The 26545-nt window shown below is 44.6% G+C and overlaps 1 protein-coding gene across 3 annotated transcripts in view; it reads right to left on the minus strand.

Moving 5' to 3' along the window:
• Positions 1-26545, minus strand: part of PTH1R (parathyroid hormone 1 receptor) — a 109634-nt gene that overhangs the window by 48706 nt on the left and 34383 nt on the right. For 2 of the 3 annotated variants that reach the window (XM_061474513.1, XM_061474512.1), the window contains exon 1: positions 2656-2762. Coding sequence is in view for 1 of the 3 variants with exons in the window: in XM_061474511.1 (XP_061330495.1) it covers positions 2656-2761 (106 nt within the window). In the remaining 2 variants the exon portion in view is untranslated. Of the gene's footprint in view, positions 1-2655; positions 2763-26545 lie in introns of those variants that run through there. The other variant, XM_061474511.1, reaches the window with a different exon arrangement.

The following is a 26545-nucleotide window of genomic DNA, read 5'->3' on the forward strand; positions in this document are numbered from 1 at the left end:
CCTTCTTTTCCTTCCAGGAAAGGCTAGGTCTTGCAGATCCAAAATACAAATACATTGTGAGGGACAGCTGTGTCCTACCCCACTAGAAATCCAAAGACAAGACAGATAGGGGACCTGGTGGTGTAAAACACAGCTCAAGTTCTCCGTGGCAGTTAGAAGAGTCCTCCTGCCACCCAAATGGGTGCTCTTTAGAAACACTCCAAGTGATATCACAGGACACTGAAAGCTTGGGGTGGCTGCCCAAGGTTTATATTGCTCCAAGTAGCAACAACTTGGCCCCCATAAATATTGTCTGCAGGTGGGGGCTGGTGCATCTTATTTGTAAAGACAATGTTGCTCTTAATAGGCTTTTTCTTTTGGGTCTGTACCAAGGGAAGAGGCAATAGGATGAGGTCCTCCATCTGGCTGAGAAGGGCAGACCCATATGTCCCTGGATGATTAACACAAATCAAAACCAGGCCCCAGTTTCCATACCATCAAAGGAGGAAAAGACTGGACCTAATCACTTTTCACCCTGGGCTCTGAAGCCTTTGTGCAAAAACAAAGCTTCTGAGCCTTAGCCAGACAATTAATTACATTAAAGCTAACACAGTACAGATTAAAGCTTTTTGTTCTGTCACTCCCCACCCCACAAGAGGATCTAAAACTATCCATCTCCTTTGACTCCTGCAGCATGAAAGAGCAGATACACCTCAAAATGATCAAGTTAGTCTGTTCTCAAATATCCATATAACATTATCATTTCATGTATCCAAAGGCATCTGTAGCTTAAAAATCAGTGGATGACAGCTCTTCTGCATAGTGGGAAGATCATTTGCAAATTGCAGAATCCTCTGTCTGTGATAGCCAACTCTAGACCACCTCAGAAATGGTCTGGCAACTTGATACCTTGTTTGTGAAGTACCAGAGTGAATTTTGGGGGTGTTGCAGAGGCGCTGCCACTGAAGATTCTTTCACAACATCTTAAACTGTTTCTGGGGAAAGGCTTAATGAGAATTCATTGTGCCTTTGGATTAGCAGACCACTTACAGATGAATTCGATCTAACTACTTTGATGTAAAGCTAATGATTGCTTTGACTCTTTAAAGCTGTATTACTGCTGTGATTATTGACATCAAGGTGATTCCTGCTCTTGGCTGTGCTCTTTGGGATTAGGCAGAGATTTGCAACAGAGAATGCATCAATGAGCCTGAGTTCTATTGCCTGAGCAGCTCAGAATAGCTTTTTCCAAAGCCATGACTTGGGTTCATGAGATATCTAAATAAAAATATATTAGATTTCTTTCTGTTCCAGTCAAAGGCAGAGCTAATGCCGGCCTCAATCACAGAACCAGGTCTCAAAACAGGAACAAAGGCATATTTGCAAAGCCCAGTGCTATGATTCCTCTGCTCTACCAAACTTGACCATGGTAAAGAGCCCGAAGTCTGCTTGTCAGTCACATGCATCTCCCCAACCCTACCAAAACCGCTCATGACAATTAAGAAGATAAATGCTAAAGGCTAACAGTCATATAGAAAAGAATTAGAAAATAGGGTGTGAGAGCAAGACCAGCTGGTGGACATCACCAGATGCCAAGGTAGGTAGGTGGTCTATAGTACAACAGAAGGAAATGCCTTTGCACATATGTTTTTTAATGAGGTGTTAATTGGGCATTGGGTGGACAGGACAAAGAAGCAACTGAGGATGTGGCTTGAGGTTTTGGTTGATGCAAAGCAGGAGGCCTGGAATAAAATGAAAGCTGGGCTTTTATGGCCTCTTGCTGTCCTTTTGTCATTTGCAACAGGAGAGGGACACCAGGTGGGCAGGCAACTCTGCTCTGAAATCACAGCTAGCTTTAGGAAACCCTCCTTCTGCTGGTGGTGTCTCTAAGTACTCCCAGAGAGCTGGCTGTAGAAAAGAGATCTCTAAGATGCAACAGTGGAAGTGGGAAACACTCTAGCTTGTCTTCGTCAGCCAGGCAACAGAGGGAGATGGGACAGCATGCCCACCCAGGAGCAGCTGAGTGGGTGCAGGATGGCTCAGCACACAGACCTGGTGCCAATAATTAGCACATCTGAAATTGATGAAAGAACCCAATAGGAGATGATTACTTTGCTACCCACATGAGAGAGCTTTCTCCCTTCCTTCTCCCTCCAGCTTTACATCTGGTAACGATTTTGCAGCTCAAAATAGAAAGGAAGTGGGAGAAAATGGCTTAGCCGAGCTTAGGCCTATTTGAGGAGAATAGAGAGAGTATGTCAGAGGGAAACAAAGAAGTGTTGTTGGAAGAATGCTTTGTGTCCCGTACCACTGGTGTCACACTGCAAAGGATCTTGGGAGAACTGATGGTGGACGCTATCTCCCATACTCTGCCTGGTGATGGTAAGTGGGCTGTGGGTATAGCAATAAGGGCTGTAAACCCATGACTAAGACTCTTTCACCCTCCTGACCCCTTGGCATCTGGAGCTCTGGAGGAGAAGAAAGAGGCTGTGACAGTTTTGTTTCACAACACCTTGTGTTAAAGATAGCCTAACCTGAAAAAAATATATTGAGCCTTCTTCAGCTACCTACCTATATGCTCTGTGTGTGGGACTAAGGGGAAGGGCTGCATTTGAGCAGAGAGGAGCCTGGGCCCAGCCCCAGCCATGCAGTCTGAATTGCTGTGGGAACACTCACCATGCACCTTGGGGACCTTGGCTTTGAGGTGTCGTTCACACTTAGCCTTGGCTTTTAGCAGTAGGAAGATCTGCTCCTCTTTGGTAATGACATCATCAGCATCCACCTGCAGTGATGGGGAGAAATGAGGTCAAACCTCAGCATGTGAAGAGCAGCAGGACACAAACTTTTTAGATAATGCAAATGACCTGAATGCATAACCTCCTTTGCATCAGCAGTTCCCTCCACCAGCCTTACTCTATGTGTATCTCTGTTTGCTCAGCCGTCAGTGTCCCAAGCAACACCTCTTACAAGATGCCACATGGAATCATCCGTGTACATGGCAAAGGAAGCACACGCTGCAATTATTCACATCATACACATGCATACACAAGAAACCAGCAATTTCTGGGCTGGCATGCCCCAGCTTGCAGGGACAAGACTACTGTCTAAGAGGGAAAAATATCCTAGTAAATAATATTGTAGCAAGGACTCCTTTCTTCCTCTTAAAAATTGCAACCTGCCACCATCAATGCAGCGCTATTTCCATCTCTGCATGCAGGCAGGCCTTCAACCTCTGTAAGTCCAAGAACATGTGCAGAGAGGGCTGTCCCAGGCAGGCCTGTGAGCTGACAGCAGCTGCCCCCCAAAGACGGAGGCTCTGAGAAAACCGTGTGCACCATCCTGGGAGAATTAAGTTTCTCATCCTGTAAGATCTCTAGAGGGCAAGGAACAAGAAAAGGGGGGGCAGGTAGGGTCCTGTTTTACCCCCCTCTGTTTGTTTCTCCCTGATATGAGATATACTTGGCTCTCAAAGGCACTCACTGCTCATCAAAAAAGAGAAAAACAATCTTGCTTCATAAGGCTGGCACGTTCCCATCAGGAATGGCTGGCCTCAGTAATCTGGGGCCACCACCATGGGGAAGGCTTGTTCTACAAATGTTATAGAGTATAGAGCTTTGATCTAATGCAATATGGCTGCTTTAATTTTCTGCTGTGCTTCTTGGGCACTTAGCCTGTATGTCCTGCTCAGGAATCCATGACGGGTCCCACTGCCAGATAGAACCTGAGATTAGGAAGACTTCTTGCATGTCACTTTGTCAGGAATGCATGAACATTTCACTGTACCCATCCCAGGTACACTGAGGTGATACTGCCTTTGTTCTTTTCTGCTTCCCCACCCTCCCCTAAAAAAGCTGTATACTTAACCTTCTCCCACATTCATTTTTTGCCCTAGATTTCCATCACCACCAGAATGGGTGATGCTGATCATACCCTGCAGGTGCTTTGTGATTTGCATCATGTAAGGGAGTGAGGAAAGTTGGGGGCTATATTGATCTAGTGTCAATCCTCCTTTTCAGGCTCTGACCTTCAGCACCTGACCACCCCTGTGAAACCTTTGAGGTTTGTGTCCATCCCTGGAACTCTGCCAGTCATGGCAGAGTGTCTCTGGGAGAAATCCTCATACACAAGATTGCCCCAAAACACTTCAAAGCAAAGAATAACCATGTGTAACACTTTGTAGGGCTCCTGAATTAAGGATGTTGATAACGCACTATGACCACTCTTCTCATTGCCTCGGTTTCCCTAATACGTGTCTGGTTTGATTAATCAGGCTATACATGCAATGAGAGGAGATGTTGCCTCTGGATTTGTAGAGAATTTAGCACACTCACTCACAAAAGCATAACGTAAGCAAGGGCTGCAATACTGGTTTATAGAAAGCAACTTTTATTTTTCTTTTATTTTCTTATATTGACTGTGCTGGCGGGACTGGCCACTGTAAATGTGCAATGCAAAACCTAGGGTAGTGCTTCACATCCTGATGGATGAAGCAGACTTAAACCTCAATGCATAGTACAGGCAGGCAAAGGAAAGATTACAAAACCTTGTGTAGACAGCTGTGATCTATAGATGAGAGGGAAACCTGTTGATGGGTTGTAGAGCCTGCTTATGGAGCTGGCTGCTCATTTCAATTCCTCTGAAGGAAGACTTGAAGGGGGGTTATGACATTTTGCTGTACTCCCCCAGAATGCTGCTATTCAGAACTAAGGTCACTTCACTCAAGTTAATTCGTTTTGGAAAGCAAGTAAGATAAACCAGCTGAAGGCAAAGCAGTTCTCGAGCAAGACTTATTACAAATGACATAAGGAGGGTTAATGAAATCCAGCTTAGAAGTAAACTCAGATACAATTTCCCAGAGTGCTCCTATGGAGAGGGACAGTGTATGTTTAAGCAGCTGGTGCAGCAGTGGACACACAGATGGAGAGCTAGATCTGATAAGGGGACTCCGAGTAAAACAGAAGTTAGTTTTTCATGTCCCTGGAAAAAATCCACACTAAAAATCCTCCAGAAGTGGGAGTTGGTTTCAGAACTGCATTAACATTAATCCAAAACAAAGCCATCCTTTTCCAGATGTTTGGCCTGTCCATATTTAAGGCAACATCCCACATTTAAACTCTTATTAGAAACATGAAGCCTCTGGGTCAAATTCTGCTGTCATTTATATCTGCACAAACCTTGAGTGATTCCACCAAAGCTGGGGGAGTTATAGTCTGGATTTACAGTGGCCAGAGTAGAATCTGACCTTAGGCATTTCAAATGATTCATCCTTTGCATGCTTAATCCTCCGGCTCCTTTGGCTGTGCTTTGAGAGTAGGGCCGCTCCCAGCCAGAAGGACATATGGTCTCCAGGCCAGGACAGAAAATAAGTTTTACTTCCCAGAAAGGGAGATAAAGTCACCGAGCACTGTCGGAACTGGGCAGAATGGCCGGGCCAGAGCTCTGAACCCAATCCTCAGGACCCAAAGGCTCCTCAGCTTTCCTGAGCCCTGGTTACTAGTCTTAAATTTAGAAAACCTGCCAGACCCTTAAAAAAAACAACAAAACCAAACACAACTCCTCATTCTCTCCCCTCCCCCAGACCTTGTTCAAATGCTAAGAGGTATGTTTAGGACCTATCTTTCTGTGTTTCTCCTGGGTCAAAAAGGCTAAAACATGTCTGTAAACAGCTATATGAACAAGAATAGATTTTCATTTGGTCCTGCAACTTGAAGGAGACACCTATTCTCAAGAGACTTAGGAAAACTATGCAGTCTGGCAATGCTGCTCCTTTGGTCCTGAATCATAGAATGATTGAGTTGGAAGGGACTTTAAGAGCCATCTGATTCCAATCACCCTGCCAAGGGCAGGGACACCTTCCACTAGAAAAGGTTGCTCAAAGCCCCATCCAACCTGACCTTGAACACTTCTAATGATGGAGCATTCACAACTTCCCTGAGCAACCTGTTCTAATGTTTCACCATCCTCATAGTGAGGAATTTATTCCTCAGATCTCATCTTAATCTCCTGTCTGTAAGTTTAAAACCATTCTCTCTTGTCCTGTCCCTGCCTGCCTTTGTCAAAAGCCCCTCTCCAGCATTCTTGTTGGCCCCTTTAGGCACCGCTCTAAAGTCTCCCTGGAGCCTTCTCTCCAGGATGAACAACCCCAGCTTCCTCAGCTTGTCTCCTTAGAAGAAGTGCTCCAGCCCTAGAAACATCTCTGTGGCCCCTGCCTCTATCCCCTGTTAAACCTTCTTCTAAGGCATTTCAATGCATTAGCCAAGCTCTAAGCTCTCCAGGGGCAGAGGATTGAGCCATATGCTGCCAGATGAGATACCAAAATGACTCAGACTTGGGTTCAAGGGACAGGAGTTAGGATAGAGCAGAGAATCACAGCTGAAAACCATAGAGCAGCTTAGGAGTTGTTGGCTACGAGAACACTTTTGACTGTTCAATAGCACTTTTTCCCATGCATCTGATTTTCTTGCTCTGGATATTCCAATCTTTAGGCAATGCTGCCTTACTCATCCTTTCATCCTGGCTGTCAAAAGTTAAAAGAAAGCCACAAGAACATTTTCTTTACAACACAGATGCACTCATGATATTAGACTTACTTGGATCTGGCTCAGCAAAACTTTTTCTTTAACAAACAGTCTCAACACCTGATCCAGAAATACCGTGGGACATTGGGATTGCTAAAGTAATTAGCAATCATGAATGCCAACTTCTTGGAATCTGAATGTCCCTAGGCAGAGAAATAAGTGGCTTCATTTTCAGACGTGCTGTGGTACAGGCTGTAGGCATTCGTAACAGGTGGGAGCTAATGCTAGTGAAGCAGTCACTACTTTGGAGTGGATTTAGATCCCTTGCGCTGGGAGAAATGTGGCCAGAGATACGTCTGTAAAACACTCAATGGTGCAAAGCTGAGCAGTCACAGATTTGCAGAATTTGAAACCTGTGAGGCACAAGATGAAGAGAAGGTCTAAAAGGAATAGGAAAATGCATGTAAGCCAATCATAACAGTGAATTCAAAATAGGATTAGACAAATTAATAAAGAAAAATATCCATCAGTAGCTGTTAAAAAATGTAGCTTGGATGCAAACTTTCTGATGCAGAAATTTTCAGTGATCAGCAATCTTAAACTGCTGATCACCAAAAGCTGGAAAGTGACATCTGTAAAAGCTGTCTCTTTCCCTAAACATCCTAAACTAGCAGCTTCTAAGGATTGTCTGTTTTGACAGAAGATTGACTGAATAAGGCTGTTTTCATATAAACCTATAGGCTATTTTTCTAAATCCAAAGAAAGCTTGTGCATTCTGAGCATGCAGGAACATAAACATACATCCAGGGTTTGGTCTGATTTTACATGTTCAGCACAATCTGCATTCTCTACACCTGCTGCTCAGGACCATGAAGCAGTAGATAAGAGGTACTAGAAGTGCTTCATTTGGCTGAGCACTGCAGCCACAACTTGCAAAGGCTTACATATTCAATATTTCACTCACCTTTAACAAAAAAAACCTGCTATAAGCCTACTTATCTGCAGCCCCAAATTTTTCACTCTGTAGCTACTGATTAACCAACAGAAAAGAACAAACACCACATGTACTTATCAATACAATGCCTGCCTTGTCGGCCAACTGGAAATATTCAGGATAAGATTTACCAGTCTGAAGTATCTACCAGAGTTCCCCTTATAGTCACCAAGTATTTAGAAACACAGATCAGCTGAAATTCATTCCATCCTCAAACCACCACCTAAAATAAATCAGATCAGCTGTGGGGATTCTCTCTCCTCTCCCCCTTCCCCTTTTTTTCCCCTTTAGGCAGCTGACAACTGCAGTAATTGGTACCACTAACAAGACTGAGATTTGTGGTGTTTAATTGCAGAGCTTTAGCTGGTGTGAGCTCTAGAAGCAAGAAAAGCATCTGAGGTAGGTCAGAAGTAGTGTCACAGGTAGGTGTATCTCCCATATTCATCTATTTCGAAGTATGAGATCAAGGTCATTGTGCCCCTGCAGAAGTTAATCACTCTAAAAGAACTGACAGCAAATTCCTTCTCATGAGTCCTCACATAAATTTTTTCAGTGTAAGTTCCTGTGCTGAGATTACTTGGCATCATGTTTATACAAGCTGGAAGTTATATACAAGTTATTCAGGCTGGGCACCTCACAGCTAAGTGCCAGCTTTACACTTCAGTCCTGCTGCTTCAGACTAGCTACAGCGGGAAGAGATGGGGCTCCTTTCTGGCTTCCTCAGCTTTGTGATCAAAGCCCATCTGCTACTCTTTCTCAATGGTCGTCACCTCTCAGTTTCCCAGCGCTGTTTTTTGCCAGGAAAAAAAAAAAAAAGTGTGTTTTTTTCTCCCCCTTTTCCAGAGAAAGCAGAAATGCAGAGCAGGAAGCAGGCCAAGCAGGGAAGGGTAGAATGACAATGCTATCTAGAGGCTGTTAAATCAGTTTTGGTTCAGCTTTCCCTCCCCTCATCCCCCCCTTCCCTTGCCCCCAGAGGAGGCCATGGGGTATTATGATAATGTTTTCTAGTATTTCCATTTCATTGGCTAATCTCCCAGCCGCTAAAGTAAACCCCAAATCTCAACGGGGAGGTCATATTCATCCTTGTTTATGGGACTCATTTTCAGAAATAACACTATCCTTTTTGTGAAACTTCCCTGGCAGCATCTCAACAAATATCTGAAGGCAAACAGATTCCTTGGTTGGGGTTGAGAGCATCACAGCTGCTTGACAGGCCCAAGGTAAGGGGTGGCTGGTGATCCCCATCTTGGACAGCAGTAGACAAGGTAATTGCTAGGTGTGAAGCAGAAAGAGGGTGCAGGCAGGAAGGGAAACTGGGAAAAGAAGGAAAAGGTGAAAATGAAAGCATCAGTGTTGGTGGAAAAGGGAGGTGGGTCCCAAGGGTGGGGGAACAGGGTGGGACATTGCTGGATCTGACCGTGCAGGTCACACTCCAAACCAGCCCTGCTGATTCTGGTGATCACCTCTGGAAGGTGTGATGGTACTGCTGTCTTTTTGTGGAGTGAACCTGATGGACTGGTGTGGGGACACAGAGACCATCATTTAGTCACCTTCGCGGAGTATGACAAAACTTATGTTTTTTCTCTAACAGTGCCTGGGTGAAGGGGTCAACTGAAACACCAAATGAATCAATAGAAAATCATAAACCAAGTCCATTTTCTGTAACAGAGACTGCAGTTGAGCTGAGGGTATGAGTGGGAAGGAAATAGAGCTTTATTCCGGCCTTGCTAAAGGAACAACTCCTCTCCTAAACTCTGTAAGGGTCAAGATAGCTATTAGAATTAGAAGATTAATCTAATCTAACACAATGCCTGCACCTGCTACAGGTGAGCATACCTCTGCTGATATCAGAGCATCAGGCTGGGCTGGAGACAATGCGGTGTTGATGCTAGGCATGCAGACAAGGATGCATGACTAAATGCCATAGAGTAGGGATTCATCTGCCTTTGGCAGGAGCTGATGTAGCCATCACCATGGGCTGAGCCAAAACTGTGTCAGTCAGGAGCTCGTGGCAATGGGGGATTGCTCAGAAGCAGGAAAAGGTGGCAGTGTGGAGGTGGCTGGCAACACAAGGCGTTGCATGAGGTTGGTCAGTAGTGGGGTGGCAACATGGGATGGCGTACAGCTGAGATTCCCATCCCTGGGTGGCTTTTTTTTTTAGTAAATGGAAATGCCTTCCTTTAGATGAGAGAGGATAGATTCTCTTGATTATTTTATGATTGGACTTAGATACCTAGTTTGTTTTCTCTGATTTCCTATACTTTGTAAATGAGTGTTTGCTCAAAACCTGCATCTCCTGGCCACTGGCTCCTGCTGATTTACTCGGGTCCAGATGAACCCTGGCAAGTATGGAAGGACTAGGGATTTGTATGCGCTCTCTTGGACAAAATGTACCCTATGCAATCTCTGTTACTGGGTCTGCTGCCAGTCCTATAGCAAAGTAGGATCTGTCAGGCTGTAACTCAACTGGTGATTAACTGTGCTCTGTGCCTGGCTGTTTTTCACAGAAGAAATACAGGTATGCTTGTGATTTGCTGGATTTGCATGCTGGCTTTTGCAGACACTCAGGACAAATGCTCCCTGGTAAGCAGAACTCCTTGTTGGGTTCAGAAGGAGATCGTGACCCCACCACTTGACTCTGGAAACTGGCATTTCAGGCAAAACACATCCCTTGCCCTCTAAAAGCTCCTCTGGGCTTGTGCTTGGACTGTATGGGTCTCGCACTTCATATTTCAGCAACGGCTTACAGCATTTCCCTTGTGGAGAAACAGTGTAGGGTAAATACAGATAAACTGTGTTTACTCTTTTCTGATTTGGGCAGTGCTGGATTTGCCCGCTGCCCAAATAATCTAATTCCCTTTCTTAATTTCCTGCTACCTCTGCGCTTCTTACCTTCTGCCTGCATGTTGTCAGTGCCTTGGCATAAAAACCATAAAGAAAAAAGGAGATGACAACTAAGACCATTGCGGGGCAATTTGTTGCAAAGAGGAGCTAACTGAGGGAGGCAAGCAGGGAGTGGTACTTGTTCTGCCCTGAGGGATTTAATTTAACTGAATAGGCATTATTTCCAACATTAGGGGGGGGGAAATAATGTGGTTTGAAACGTATTTCCTTTCAGGTTAATGCTGGAAAGATTTAGAAATAAAGCCAAAGTACCAGCTGGCCCAGCCAGAGATACAGCAGTGAAAGCAGCAGAGACATGATCCACGGCCAGCAGCTAATCGCAAAAGCTATGGAGCTGTGGTTTGCTCAGAACACCAGAGTGGTGAAAAGGATGGCAGAAGGCAGGTTGTTTTGTAGCAGGAGACTCTGGACTCATGGACAGGCCAGGCCTAAGCAGGAGAAAGCAGATCTGAAGCCACTTCTGCTGCTGGGTCTGCAGCTTGTGGGGGCTGCTGCAGTGGGACTGATGTCTTTTCCCTTCTACCAGCTGCAGATCTTTGCTCAGTGCATGCTAATGTGAGGGTATGACAGCAGCAAAGTGTGTAAGTCTTGGAGGAATAAGCATCAGATTTACTCACCTATTGTGGGACCAGACATGAGACTAACAGGAGCTCCTGTTTTTATCCCTGAGCTCTACTGTGGTTGCCCAATATCACCCATAATGATGATGCAGCATGGCAGGAATTCAGTTGTGAGAGCTTGGGCAGGTGAGTGTTGAGCTGAGCTGATCTCTCTGGGTTGCTTTCCTGCCACTTGAAGCAAGGTGTGATTCTGCCCCTCACCTCATCCTACTTACAGAAGATGGGAATCAATCTCAAAAGACGTCTTACTTCTTTTAAAGACTGAGCTTATAAACACCAGAATGGGACAATCAGATCAGGAGAGCTTGAAGACAGAAGGGTGAAAGGATGTAGAGACCCAAGAAGCACCCCGATGAAGAAGAGGATGTGGAGAAAAGGAGTTGATGTGAAGGGGAAGGCAGAGCTTGGTGGATCCTGATGAAATAGGACTCTAGCCACAAGCTGGGGAAGCACTGAGAGGTTAGTGCACAAGCTGCTCTGCCCTCTACTTGCTTTTCCCAGTCTCCCAGAGGGTAAATGAAGTTGGTGGTTTTGATTTAATCCCTTGACCACATCACCCAAACCACGGCCTGCTCCAGAATGGCAGGATGTCTCTGTTCTGGCTAGTTGGTCTCAAGGACCCGGCACTGCAGATACAGAAAGCTGAATAACCTCATGCTGTGTTCAGGACTGTCTCAGCCCTTCCCACAGCTGTCCTCACTAAGCCGGCTGGTCCCCACTCTTCATCCTATCCTCAGACCCAGACCTTCCATGTCTAGGAGGCATCTATATGATTTTGAGAAGCTTTCCTTCCTGTTTTGCAGTGCCTCATTGCCCTGTAAAGAGTAGGATATAGTCCTGCCCTCAATCATAAATCCGTCCTCTCAGCCCATGAATAATAGAGACCAGGTCTCAGCATGGTTCTCCCATGACTGCTGTAAAAAGAGAAACACCAGTGAATGGAAATAGGAAATGTCATCAGGGAAAGATAGCTGGGCAGAACTGGGAATGTCACATTCTGTCACTGTTTCTTGGTGAATAGTACAGTCTAAGTTGGTCTCCTTGATGCCCTTCCAATCCTATTTGCTCTCACTTTGCCTTGGGGAAGCCTTGTCATTCAAACAGAACAAGAAGAGTGGGAAGAAAATCTACCTGGGCAAAGCACAACTTTCATATTCATGATAATTCATGCCAGAAGAAATTAACATGGATGACTGCATGCATTTGTGACCATATAGGGAAATATTTCTTTGAGATGGAGTGATACCATGACAGCTATAGAAGAGGACCTTTATCATCCTTGTCACTTCTAAACTGAAGGTGTCCACATATCTCCAGATCTCTCTGTGGAATGAGACAAACCCTTTACAGCTGGATTTCCAAGCCTGAGACCAACTGAACTCAAGGACTGTCCCCTCTGCCTAGACCAAGGCAGGGTCTGCAGGCTCAAGGTAGAAAAGCAGGTCTGTGCTCTCTGAGCTGCTGGAGAGATGCAAGATTGCTCCTGAAACTTGGAGGTCCCCTTCTTTGTTGATGGAACCCTGTGTCTATGCTCCACTCACTTGTTGAAATAGCGAATGACAATGAAACAAAGTAGAGGTCACTCTGATATTGTGATTTGTCTTTGCTCACACCTATTCCTTCCTCTCATCTTCAAGGGATGAGAAAAAGAAATGTGCTGTAAACCCCCACATTTCCTAGCATGTAAGCCTAGCTACAATGCTGGCTACTCCCTCATTTTGCCTTGTTCTTTGACAGCAGATGGTTTGTTTTAGTTTCATACCTTGCTATCTACAATGATTGTTTCACAATTATCAAGGATACGAAGCTTGATTTTTGCCCTTTCTTTTCCCTTTTACATTTAATTTAAATTGGAAGAGGGGAGATTTAGATGAGATCTGAGGAAGAAGTTCTTCCCTGTGAGGGTGGTGAGGCCCTGGCACAGGTTGCCCAGAGAAGCTGCGGCTGCCCCATCCCTGGCAGTGCTCAAGGCCAGGTTGGACGGAGCTTGGAGCAACCTGGTCTGGTGGAAGGTGTCCTTGCCTGTGGCAGGGGGCTGGAACTGGGTGAGCTTTAAGGTCCCTTCCAACCCAAACCATTCCATGGTTCTATGATTTTATGATTTTGTCTTGCAGAACAAGAGTCCAAAAGGGCTACATAAGGGGTTCTCTTGTTAAAATGGACACCTTTTTCCTTTTATTCACAGATACAAGGAGGATCATCTGAGTACAGGACCTCTGGTCCCAAAATTATTTAAGAAAGTGTGTTTCAGTTATGTGACAGAGGACACCACTCAGAGTAACAGATGCATTTTACTCGATTCTTCACAGGAGATTCCACCTCCTTCCCCTTTGTCTCCCCTTTTGCACCTCTTAAAAACAATTCCCTCTTTCAGTTTTCTCTCTGGTTCCTAAAGCTTCAGGCACTGGTTTGTTTTTTTCATGTTTTTTTTCTTTTTTCAATTTTTAAAATTGTTTCTAGGAATACCCTCCCTGGATGAGGGAGTTGAAGTTCAGTCTTTTGCTCAAGTACTCAGAATTTTCCTCAGACGAGACAGATGGTTGCAGTCAGCTGGGCCAACAATGCGAACAGATTTGTTTTAACGGACTCTGACACATATTCCCTTGTCATCCTCCCACGGTGGAAAGTACTGATAAGAAGTGCAGGAGAAAGATCTGTTTCAAGTCATGAAATAAGAGCTCTAGAAAAAGAGTACTTTTATTTCTCACACCAGCAGCAAAAGAGCCCGGGGTTCTAAAACACAATATACCTCATGGGAGTGTGCCTGGGAGGAGGATGCTGACAGTCTTTATTCAACTCTCCAAACTTCATAGAAATGGGGTTTTCTCTATTTCACAGCTAACTAAATTTGCTTGTTTGAAACCAGGTCAGTATTATTAATGCTGAAGAATGATACTCCCAGTGGAGTGTCTAATTGAAAGGCATTTAAGGCAACAATTATAAGCAGGGTTTATGAGTAAACACCTGCTATTAAGTAGTAAGAATTATTACCTCTATTAAGTAGTAATACAAGCAAAAAACATTCTGATGAGTTTGATCCATGAGTACTAATAATTGATGTGCCACTGTCACACCTCACTTTAGATGCTCAATATTAGGCAAAATAGAGATTCACATATAGAAATAACATATTGCATATACTTATCCAATACCACAGATACGAATATCTTTTTCAAATCAAGCCAAAACAAACCTTTCCTGCATTGGTGTGTGCAAGTGTGCGTGTGTGTATGTGACTTGCAAAAACCCTCTCAAGAGCTGGAGGTTGCAATACCCTGCTCTGCACCTGAGTCAGACCTGTCCTGAATATGAAGTCAGAGAGTGAGAGTGGGAGTTACTTACCTGAAGATCAATTAGGTATTTAAAACCCTTTGTTGACTAAATAATGCTGGATGGTTTTGGAGTGTAGGGGTGGGGAGGAGAACACTGTTTTTAGAGTTTGGCCAGTCCTCCTGGCTTGTAGTGTGATGTGTGGCCCAAGGCAAAAATATCATAGAACTGTAACACTACTGTTGGACCACTGAAAAACTCAAGACAGTGCTGAGGAGCATCTAGAAATAAGGGAGGTTGATCTGGACAAAAGAGGTAGAGTGACAAAGAGCAATGCCAGGCTATAAATTGAAGTACATCATGCTCTAGGGTCTGCTGACTTCATGGACTAGATCTCCATATAAAGGTACTACACTGAGAACATCTCCTCTTCAGCACTGGAATCCCCTTATATCCCACCTGCCCTTGTAGCCCTCCCATGTTCCTCATAGTTCTTAAGTCTAGAATGGCCCAATATTGCCAGCCAATAAGATGTGGAGCTAAGTACAAGTTCAGGCAACATATAAGGTCACTTAAAGGAATAGGGTCAGGACTTGGGGGCACATGCTCCTTGTTATAGCTAATGAATTACAACTTACCACCTACAGGGCACAGCATTTGCCAACAGGAAAAAACAAACAACTCAGCTGGGGGGTCCCAAATAATCTTGTCTTACTAATTTGGCATTGAACTCTGAATATGTTCAGTACCTACATACCTTTGCAAATCTAAGCTTTTCAGGTAACTACATCTGCATCATTGGGAGTTTGAAAAGTAAGTGGAAGTGACATCTTTACTGCCTCAGTTTCTCCCAGGCACAGCAAGCCTTCTCACATTTCCTACCATTATCTGTTTTGACTACCTCTATCTTTTCCGTGGATATATGTCTCACCAGGAGAGGGGGTGGTGGCAGGAGAGGAAAAGACAGATTTCAGAGCAGACTGATACAATGAGCGGTAACAAGCTGTAAAACATGAAGCTCGCTTCCATTGGTGTCAGGGGGGGAGCTCTCCTTGCAATGGGAATGAGAAAACAGCTTCTGCAGTCTGAATTGCTCCTCCACAGCCTTCCATTGGCAAATCATCAGCCTGTTTTGCTCAAAGGCTTGACTGAATTTCTAAGGCAGCTGCTCCAGGCTGTAATTGATTTCTTTTTTGTGCCCTGCAGCTTAGAGACCTGGGACACCACAAAGCCTTTAGGTCAGACTAACCTCCTCCTTTTCAGAGCCCTGTGTGCATTTTGCTCTCTCAGTGCCAAACATGCAGATGTATCCAACCTCAGCCAGAGACACACGCAGATATATCAGAGACTACGGGGAGCTGGCTTGGTGCAACCCTCTGTTCTCCTCTCCTATTTGAGGAAGAAGTCAGCTGGAAGCTAAATTCATTTTTCCCATCTTTGATGTCCATACAGGGGCTTACTGGATGCTCCTCAGATGTTTCTGCTGCAACTGGTCAATACCACATCCCTCAGTCTCCTGTCCCAGTACTAGGGTTTGGGATTTACTTGTGCCAGGTCACGTCTGCTGGTGGGATGCTACCGCATATGGACCACAGAATGATGAGGAATTTGTGCCCTGCGTATGCTGTGCCAAGGCTGTGGGCAAGGCAGGTATGGGCTGAATGCCATCTCCCCTCTCTGCACTCCGTGTGCCAGCAGCCACCGAAAGCAGAGACACCTTAGTGGCTCATATAGCTCACAGCAAAACAGCAGTATCTGTTCTCTCTGAGGTACATCTTCACATACCCTCCTGTGTGGGACATGCTGAGCAGCATGTCTGGCAGCTGAGGTCAGGTACTAGTGACTGATAGCAACACAGGGTTAAGCCATAGCAAGGACAAATGCCAGCATGGATTTGGTCAGGAAAATAGGCTGTCAGTGGGGGCAGCTGGCACGGTAGATGTCAGGCTGCTGTGCCTATGTGGTCCCATAAATATGCATCAATGGTCTTCATATCACCTAAATTTAGAGGTCAGTACAGAGAAATAAGCATTTCCAGAGGGCAAGAGATCACCTCTCAAACTAAATATCACCCAAATAAGTGGGCCTGTTAAGGCTTGGCTGTTGGCTATCCATGTGTCTGAGCATCTCTGCAGCCACAGGAAGGATATTGATCACGATTCTATGATTCTATGTTGTCTAGGGCAGAGGTGTTCTTTAGCCAAGTGGCAGACAATTGCACTTAGAAAAGATGCTATGTGTCTGTGTGGTGAAGCAAACCGTCCTGCACCATCCTCTGCCCCTGAGGTGCATGGGACAATCCACATCCTTGCAGTCAAAATCTTGCACTTTCTAATAAAGAATGGCTGCATCCAAACTGTCATGTGGGAATGATGCCTGATGCACAATGGCTGAGCGAGGGAGAGGGCTCTTTCACTCAGGTGAAAAGCATCCAAGGAATGATGCTTGGCATTTAGTTTCTAAGGCAGTCATGAACCCAGACTCAGGAACCTTTCCAGTTTATAAATAAACTTATAGCAGTAGCCATGGATTTTTCAGGGTTGAAGTCAGAACTGCAGGGTCCAAAAGCAGGAAGCTGTGAAGTCTGGGCTAGGCTGATTTGGCCTCTGTTGAAAATATCTTTGGTACATGGAGACTCACCCTTCACTGTAAGTTCTTCTCACAAGACACAGGTTCAGAGCTACAGTGGAACCAAGATCTGCAGGTACCTAGAGGAATGCTTGAGAGTTTAGATAGTGTTGTGGATTCAGGTCCAGTATCTAAATGACCTTGGGGAGAGCCAGTACAAGCTACAGACTCCTAGCAGGAGAGGGCATGTGAATTGCTGTGGTTTGTGCAGGGTGTTTGGGGTGGCCAGCCCTTCATATCCAGCTGCACATAATCTTGTTGCTTTGATGCTAGCCTGAACTTCTCCTCAGCTGCACGTAGGCAAGTGCAAACAAACCTTCAGAGCAGGAAGGGAGGTTGGGACGGGAGGAGGGTTGCAAGAATTGGAGAGGACCTGAATTTCTGGCCAGCCAAAACCACTCCCACCCTCAGGGCTGAAACCCTAGCCCTACCCTGGTGCAGTAGAGCTCTGAGGCTGGTGGCATGGAAGAGTGTGCCCTAGTGGGATCTCCAGGGCGACTGCAACACAGTGCACGTATTCTCTGCAGCCCTGGAGCACACAGCACCACTAATAGCTCTGGAGGAGCTGGCATGCCAGCATTCCTTGGCTGGTGCCAGGAAAGCTGTGCAGAGTACACAAGGATTTGGCTCTCCTCTGCAGTCACATTAGAGGCACTCTCAGGTCTTCCCAGCTTTTTCTGCAGTAATACATCATCTGCTTCATTGTTCTAGGAGGCTTTGCAGAGTGCAGCATGTTGGAGAAGGCTCTTGGGGGAATCAGCCCCTGTGCCATCACAGTGCACTTGCCCTTCATCACTGTGACTGAGAGTGTCACAGCAGATGTGCACAGGGTGAATTAGGACTATCCATTGAGGACTGTCCTACACTAGAACCCTGGCAACTTGGTTTCTATTCCTTGCTATGCTGGGTGAGCTTCCCCTCTTTTCCCCACTGTACAGCAGAGGTGAAACCCCTTCTCTGACACTGTCTTCTTTTATAGCTTAAGGAAAATCATTGTATGTCTGTGCACTTCAAACATTTTATCTTAGTGGACTCCTGAAGGCTTTATGATCATTAGCAAGTCTACATCTCGTATTCCACCTAAGATGTGCCACAAAGACCATCTGGTGTAATGGAAAGGAAGATCTCATACTGAAGTTACTGTATGTAGCAGTATGTATGTATGTAACAGTCACATTTTTACCCAGATGACTAACAGACTGCCTATCACAATACCTGACAGTATCTCCCATTAGCATCTCTGGAAACAAAGGTCCCAAGCAAAGAAACCCACAGCCAGCAAAGAAAGTCATCTCAGCATATCTTGCAAATATCTGGGACTTGAAAACAGAGAGCTGGAAACAGCTCTATGACTGCAGGAGTATAGATTTCTTAGGACTCCAAGAGGTCCTGGGAGCATGGATCCATTCTGGGTCCTAGTCCTAGGATGGTGGGAGAAAGCTCCTGCAGGAACAGAGGAAACATTCCAGCCCACATTCAGGTTTCTGCAGATGTGAATTTGCCTTTTTTTTTTTTTTTTCCTGAAGGAAATTCCCTCCCATTCATCTGGGAGCCCAGATGCTTGCCCAGGACTTGCTGAATATTCAGCCAAACCATTAGACTAGGCTGATGCCTTTTGCGTGTGGATAATTACCTACTGGAGAAGACAGGAATGGGCTGGTCCTCCTCGTTGTGAGTCTGTTCAATAAGAACAGACAGCAAAATACAACTGCTCAAGCAGTCAGAGCCTTATGGATCCTGTAGCTGTTGCACCAGAGGATGCTGACACCAACAAGCTGTCGTTCCTGGAGAGCAGCTGCAGAGCACTCTCATGGTACTCAGCTTTCCAGGAAAAACAGGTTTCTCTTGTCTACAATGTATTCATGAAATCAACTGAGACCACTGTGACAGCAAAACTCCTTCAAATCAAGGTAGTTTCTAGTAGCAATAAAAAAACCAAAACAACCCAAACACCTGTTTTTAGTTTGAAGGTGTGTTTTCTTTGTAGGAGATCAGAAGCAATGTCAGCAAAAGCTTGTCACATTGACATCAGTCTTTCAACCAGCTGACCAGGAAACTAAGAAGTCTCTGCAGCAGCATCCAGGACAGCAGCTGCACTCAGTGTGTCAGTTAATGAATATGGCCCAGATTAATCCCAAACTAGATGGGAAAAAAACCCAAAGGCACTCAAATCCTATGCTCTGAAGTCCACAGGGACTTGCTGTATCTGAAGAATCACTCTGCAACAATCAATTCTCACAAAAGAAAAAAGTCTTCTTGTTGAGCAACTTTTTGTGAGCCCACATTTTGGCCCAAAATAAAGTGAGTGGGGTGGAAGTCCTTATGGCACCTCGTATGACTCTACAGCATGGACTGAAGATCAAGTCTCTAAGTGGTAAGTAGTCATACGACCCCAGGCATTGTCTGACTGTCAACCCCACTGCAGCCCGCCCCAGCAAAAAATGTCCACACTATGCCTATGTGGAGCCAGCTTGAATGGAATGGTTGAAGGCTAGGTTGGATGAGGCTTTGAGCAATCTGGTCTAGTAAAAGGTGTCCCTGACTGTGGCAGGGGGGTTGGAACCAGATGATCTTTAAGGTCCCTTCTAACCTAAACCATTCTATGATTCTATGATCTCCCAGCAGAGTAGCCTGGTCCAGCCTGTTCCCTGGAAGAAGAAAAGAGCAGAAAATTGCTCCTAGCTTGTGCCAAGATTTCCAAGGTGATCCTGGTTTTTGGTGGGTTTTGTTTGTTTTTTTGTGTGTGTGTGAAACCCATAGCATTTACTCTGGCAGAAAATAGAGTTAAAAGGGGTCATAGTGGAAAACCATATTATTATTACAGTCTTGACATGTCTTGCCCCTCTGGGTTTTCCCACCCTATTCTCCAGCTTCACTGCAGCTCCAACACATTGATCTTCCTCCATGACATCGCCATGCTCCCACTGCCCACTGGTGAGCTCCCAGCACTTGCTGGTAGTTGCAGGCACTGAGCCATCAGGCCTATTTTCACTGAATGGCATCCTAAATTGGGGTCTCGGTAACTCCTGGGCTTATGTGCGCTTCTCGGTTGGACTAAAATGTGATGTTGTTTATTTGGCTGTAATGATTTGTGATAGTCAGATGTTGCCTGGGGAAGAGAGACAGCCTCTTCTCTCCCTGTTCTGGAGTTTACCCAGATGGGTAGAGCAGATCCAGATCAGGGGAGCAGGCCGGGTGTGATGGACCCTTTGCCTGTCCAGGCACCCCTCAGCCTTGCCCTCCAGCATGGCAAACTAGGCCAGCTAGGAGTATAGAGATCACTGAAGACTGGATAAAACTGGAAGCCACCTGCAGATGTTTTGGGAAAACTGAGATATAACGTGAAATTGTCATTCTGGGGTAGATATTTTCAACAGGTGGTTTCCAACCCTTCATCATTAGAAACTTGCAGGCTGAGGTTAAAGATTCTCTCCAGCCCTAATTCCCTCCACTCCAACTTGCTGGTTTTAATGGTAATATTGGAAATACTTGCTATCTCTTCAAATGTCCACTTCCCTGGATCTGATGGCAGCTCTTGGTTTCCATACCTCTCTTGTAACAACAAATTCCTTAGTTTGGTAAACCTTTGAAGCATTCTAGATGTCTTATTTGTCTTTCTGTTGAATTTGCTCAGAAAATACCTTTCATCTTTTGCTATGAGACGCAAGACAGATGTCCCTGGGCACCTTTGCCTCATAGGTATGTCTGTTCTCAGCCCTGTCTGCAGATTGTGTGATGCCTTTGCTCCATGAGTCAATGTTCATTTGACCCATCTATGACCCAAGTGACTGATTTCAGTGGACGGTGATGCTCCAGACTAACCATAAACAGAGGCAAAATCAGGCTTAGGCAGGTCTCCATGAAAAGCACAAGAAGTGGGGTAAGGTAGGCTATCTGAAGAAATAATATACCCTGCTGTATAAGCCCCAATGGGCAAACATGATGGATCTTATATCAAGTAAGCAACCGTGTAAAATTACACAGTTGACAAAAGTTGAAGCAATAAAAGTAGGCAAAAATAAGGGATTGTTATAGGTTTCCAAAAATGGTGGAAGGGACTTGGGAAACAAGGTAGTGACATAAGTCTGGATTTGAGAAAAGTTTTCTTCCTTCTCATGCCAAAAGCACATTTGCATGAAAGAATATGAAGAAATTGAAGCTGCTATAACAAGGGTACGCAATGCCTGGTGGGATACAACATGAAAAGGAAGGTAGATACTCTCAGTTACAGATACTTCTAGAACTTTACTGGGATCCATGCAATTTTGAGTGCCAAAAGCTCAGATACTTCCATTCAAGCTCTGCACTTCCTTTGAAGCTAATGAGGAGAAACGGATACTTTGATTGATCAACTCTATTTTAAATGTCTATTTTTAGGTGAACCTAAATAGTGCCTCACATGCATGGACAGCATGAATAAGATCTCCATTATCTATAAGGATGCAGAGAGCTTCCCACACTTTGGGTGTCTGCATGAATACTGTGCAAAGTTTCTCATATTCTTTGCATCCTCAGACTCTTTCCAACACAAAAACGTCAATAACAGCATTAACACTGGCATGTTCTTTCACCTTCAGCAGCAATTCTAAGCACTACATGGTGGCAACTTCAGAAAAGATTCCCAAGAGAAAACCCTATCAAAAGGATGCCAAAGTATTATATCATTCCTAGGAGCTGGAAGGCCAGTTCATAAGGGATCACTGGTTTGGATCTAGGTAAAGTGCTCTAACACACACAGGACTTGTTGCCAGGACTCTGGGGTCTTCCTTTGTTTTCCTTTCCTGGTGGGACTGTGGATTTTGGCCATAAAGAAAAAAGCACAGAGCAAATTAAAGAACAATTAGTTTTGCAAGAAAAGAAATTGGCACCAGTAAGAATGTTGCTGTTTTTTCGTACTTGTGTGTTTTCATCATAGAAAACAAACAAATATTAGCCAAATATGTCTGTCTTCAGTAGCTGATTTTTTCCTAGGCTTAAATTTTTGCCTTTTGTGAATTAAGAAGACAGAATTTTATGTTTTTTACGGGGGGGGGGGGGGAAGAATTTTTTTCCTTTTCAATGAACATTCCCATTTCATCAAGAAACCATTTTCCGCTGGGAAAAAAATATGCTGAGGGAAATCTTCTAACCAGCTGCTACAATGCATCTTGCGACTTCAGCAGGGTGCTTGCAATTTTAATTAATGGTTAGTACAGTAATGTCCTGCGCTATTCTCTGATTTGAAGTACTAGCAAATAATTATTCCAAGCACCTGTTGGATCTCAGATCTTAGATCTCAGAAATGTTGTTTCCATTTCTCTCTTGAGATCTGCAACCCCTTTTAATCATGGTGATAAAGGATGGTCTTTTTATCAACAGCACAGCAGTACCGACTGTAAAGAGGAAATTAGTGAAGCAGCAGATTGCTTTCCACCTTCCTCTTCAACGTGGCAGAGCTTCCATATTGAGGCAAAGTGGTGCTTCCATGACACAATGTTGTCGTGGAGAAGGACCACCTCTGCTGTAACTTCATTGCTGTACTTGTCCATTCCCAAGCATCAAGGCCACCATGACTGGCAGTTGGCCAACTGGGTGCATCTCACAGCCCAGAACGCAAAGGTGGCTGAACTGAGTTTGGTATGATCCAATGCATATATGCTTTAGAAGGGGAAATGACTTATTCCCAAGAGAAGCAACACCTGGGCAAAAGGGCTGAACCACATTACAGGATAAAATTGAAGTTAATAGAGAAATGAGAGCAAGAAGAAATACATAATTCTGCCAGGGTGAGATTCTAAGTGAGAACAATTTCAGCTGAAAGGCTCACTCCCCATCTTAGCCTGGCCACATCACATATCCCAGGACACTGGAAGTTTCAAGAAGTGCTTGTTTAAATACAGTAGAGAATCACAGCATCTTCTGACAGCTGGGTCCTAAAGGTCCCTTGGAAAATCAGAATACATTTCTCTAGATAATCTGGCTTGATGCTTTTAAAAGTAATCTATCTAAATATGCCTTTAGGAGTGCAAAGCACAAGGATCATAGTAGAATGCATGTATCTGTGAGTGTTTGTGCATGTATTATTTTCCTCTACTCGCTTTCACACTTGTCTTCCCAGTTGTTACTGTGCTTTGGAAAAAAAAGTATCAGACAAGTATAAATTGCCAACAGCCTTTTAAAATAACATTTAGAAAGGATTTAGCTGACTAAATGCAGATGTCTCCACTGGAACTAGTCACCTTGGGCTCTCTTCAGCGTCAGCGGAGATCTGCTTAAAATAGATGGTATTTGTGTTCATTAGTGAATGAGTTATTGCTGGGGAACCCCTCTGGCTCTGAGGCAGGCATCAGGACAATGGTCTGCTTGGTCCCTGGCACACCTTCGGCTTAGGCTTTCTCAGAGTATTCCTGGGCATGGGTCAGCAGCAGGATAAGTACCATCCCTAACATGCTACTGGGATGGAGCCACCCAATGCTGAAGGTGAGAGGAATTTAATACCAAGGAAAAGTCCCAACTGGTGTCCTGGCACTGGCAGTGTTTAGTTTACTAGAGATGTCGTTTTGTTGACAGGAGTACCAGGCGTGATTTATCTCCTCTTAAAGTAGACACGTAAACAGGGCACATGAATCATGCCTTAAAAGTGCCTGTTTTTCCTCACTGGCTATAAAGGGAGCCTGGGATATGAGCTCAGAGGGAGTGGTTCCCACCCTTGCCACTCAAAGTGAGGTGGGTGAATTGCTCTCCTTCCTCCTGCATCTTTGCATCCTCTCCATCTGTAAGTCTCAGAATAGCTGTTTAGAATACCATTCCCTTTCTTATTTTTTGTGTTTTTTTTTGGGGGGGGGGGGTGGTGTTTTTTTTTTTCTGTTAACCACCGCTCTCAGAGTTTATAAAGACAACAGATGTGGCTTACACAGGGACAGATGTTCCAGATAGCTTCCTTAACAAGTGTTTCAACAAAGTTTTCCTTCCAGTACTCTGTCTGTCAGAGGCAGAGCTCTGTGGTGGGGAATAGCAGATCACCTGGCTGGAACTCAGATTTGTTTTTTTTCTGCTGCTGTTTGCCCTGTGCAAAATCCACTTTGGTAATGACCAGGCTCTCCTGCAAATGGTGGTGATGCTTGAACTTGACACCTTGTCTCCTGTCTCAGGACAAACGACTTGCTTGTCTCTCCATCACAGCCAAACCTCCCTGCTACACTTGATTGTTTCAGCATGTACAAAAGCAGATTATCATTATTTATAAGAAGACAAAAAAAAAAAAAACAAACCAAAAACCCTAAAAATATCTCACAGTTTAACCTCCCCAGCACCTCAATTCTCTGCTGTTGAAAGCTCTTCCAGAAACTTGCTTCAGATTCAGAAACAACTCAGCCACCAGTGTGCATCAACAAGGCTATAAAAGAGCTAATGAGTTTTTGTCTGTTTGAAAACAGATTCTTGGTGAGGTGAGGTTGGTTGAGAGATTACGACAAACAGTGCCTGCTCACATCCTGATTTGGAGGATAAAACTGTGCCAACAAGAAGCAGAGGGGAAAGAATTTTGTTGGAATCAGGAAGATATTGGAAAGGTATGAGATGGAGCAAGAAGATGAGACTGAACCAGGACCCTGGGGTCATGATTATATGCAAATGGGAAACAAAACAGTGAAAGGAAACCTGAAGTCAGGCAGGTTAGGCCTACATTTGTACTCTACAGGTCATAGAATCTTAGAATGCTACGTTGGAAGGAACTTCAAGGATCATCTGGTCCAACCTTTCACCAACCAGGTGAAATGCTATTATTGGTGGGAAGATGAGGAAAGGGAAACTTAGCTATCGGAGGCAAAAGGAGTAAGTTCTTTGGCCCTGGAAATCCTCCAGCTCTGCCATCAGGGAATATTCTTGATTGTGCCTTGTAGACATTTCTTTAAAGATGCTGCCAGGAGCTCTGGGCTCATTATTGCCCTGACAAAGGCCGCTGCTCCTTTTTTGGAACTACGATGCATGCAACTTGTCATCACTAGCCTAAAACCTTATTCTCTCCATTTTCTGCTTTACTGACAAAATGCTCTTCACTCGACTGCTTTCCCAGCAATCAGCAGGTGACCCACTCAATCAGTGTTTGGAGTGATCCTGTTTGCTTGGAACCCTACTCTGTGGTGGTCATATGCAACCATCTCTGACCCTAACCTTCAGCTTCTGTCTGTGTTGTTTGTCACTTTAGGCCAGACTGTGTCAACACTGATGCCAAAGTTGTGGCCCCATGGTTCTGCTGACCTTTCATGGTTCCTCAGCTTGGGTTCATTGCCCCTATTTCCAGGCATGTAAGAGACACCAGGACAATCAGCTTGTTGCCCCAGGCTGATTCCTTCCTTCCAGTCAGCTACCACTCCCCTCAAGATCTCAAAGTGCCCTCCAATGCCTTGGTCACACACAGAGCAAGCTGACCCCTGATATAGTCATCTCAGGCAAACCTAAAGTTGAACTCCTTGTCTCACGTCGCTGAAAAAAAGGGATATTTATGCATCATATTTCCAGGGCTGGTCTAGAGCTACCCAAACCCAAGCAAATCTAGTACACATGTAGAAACACAACATCATCCATTTAATCTTCTCTTTTCTGTGTCTCACACTGAAGCTGGGAAAACCAGTGCTGTATTTCTTTTGAGTCCTTCATGCTATTTTTCAATGCCTACCACAGCTGAATGACGCGAATTCTCCCATCATTGGCAGCCCCAGTGAACCAACTAGAGACACAGCAAATGGGCCCAGATTTCAGGCAATGTAAATCAAGCCACCCCACTGACGTCAACTGGACTATGCTGGGGTAGGATCTCTTACTGAGAGACTGGTTCAGAATACCAGTGTTCTCACAATCACAATACATGATTTGTGTCCACTAACATCTAGACAGATATGGATATCAGCACGTGCAAATATCAAATTACTGTTTCCCCAGATAGAAATACTCAGTGGAGCACTGTGCATTTTGGTGCACACCCAGTCCTGTGACTCTTTGTTGATGTATATACATGTGTCTGTGCCTTAATTTTAGCACAGGGCACAGACTATTCTCCATTTGGAAAAGCAGAGTGGATGTCTTCTGAAAAAGAGATGCCCCATCTTAACTGTGAGAAAGGGGCTTTTCTGCTGGAATAATGGAGAGAAATTCTGCCTTGAGATATACATAAAAGCCTTTTGGCTTTGGTAGCTAAGAATACCTTATGCTAACAGATCATTGCATCAATCATGAATGAAGTATATGCTAGTTTTCTTCAACCTGGCATTTCAGGGACTCTGATGTTTTGTTGGTTAATAAAGCTGAATGTAAGGTTCAGCTTCAAGTTTGCAAGATCACCAACTGGTTCGATTCCTTTCCTCTAACTGATAGCTGATTTTTACAGACCTTGCAGGCAATGGCTGGCTTTAAAACCTCAAGTAGAAGTCAGATTTGCTTAAAGTTTTCCAGAAGATTCCAAGATGCTTGAAAATTACAGTTTTAAAGGAAAATACATGTGTGTGCACATGTGTGGCTTTTATTCAGGAGTCAGAGATTAGAAAATAAACCCAGATGAAGGAGAGGGAGGAATATTATACCACATCTATTCACAACAGTGTTTCTTCCAATTTCCTCTGAAAAGTCTGGGTTTTGGCCTCTTTGGAGACAGGAAC

Source organism: Pezoporus flaviventris, unplaced genomic scaffold, assembly GCF_033815535.1.
Source record: "Pezoporus flaviventris isolate CSIRO_AGI_PZ_B2104156 unplaced genomic scaffold, CSIRO_AGI_Pfla_v1 ptg000079l, whole genome shotgun sequence".
NCBI lineage: Eukaryota > Metazoa > Chordata > Aves > Psittaciformes > Psittacidae > Pezoporus > Pezoporus flaviventris.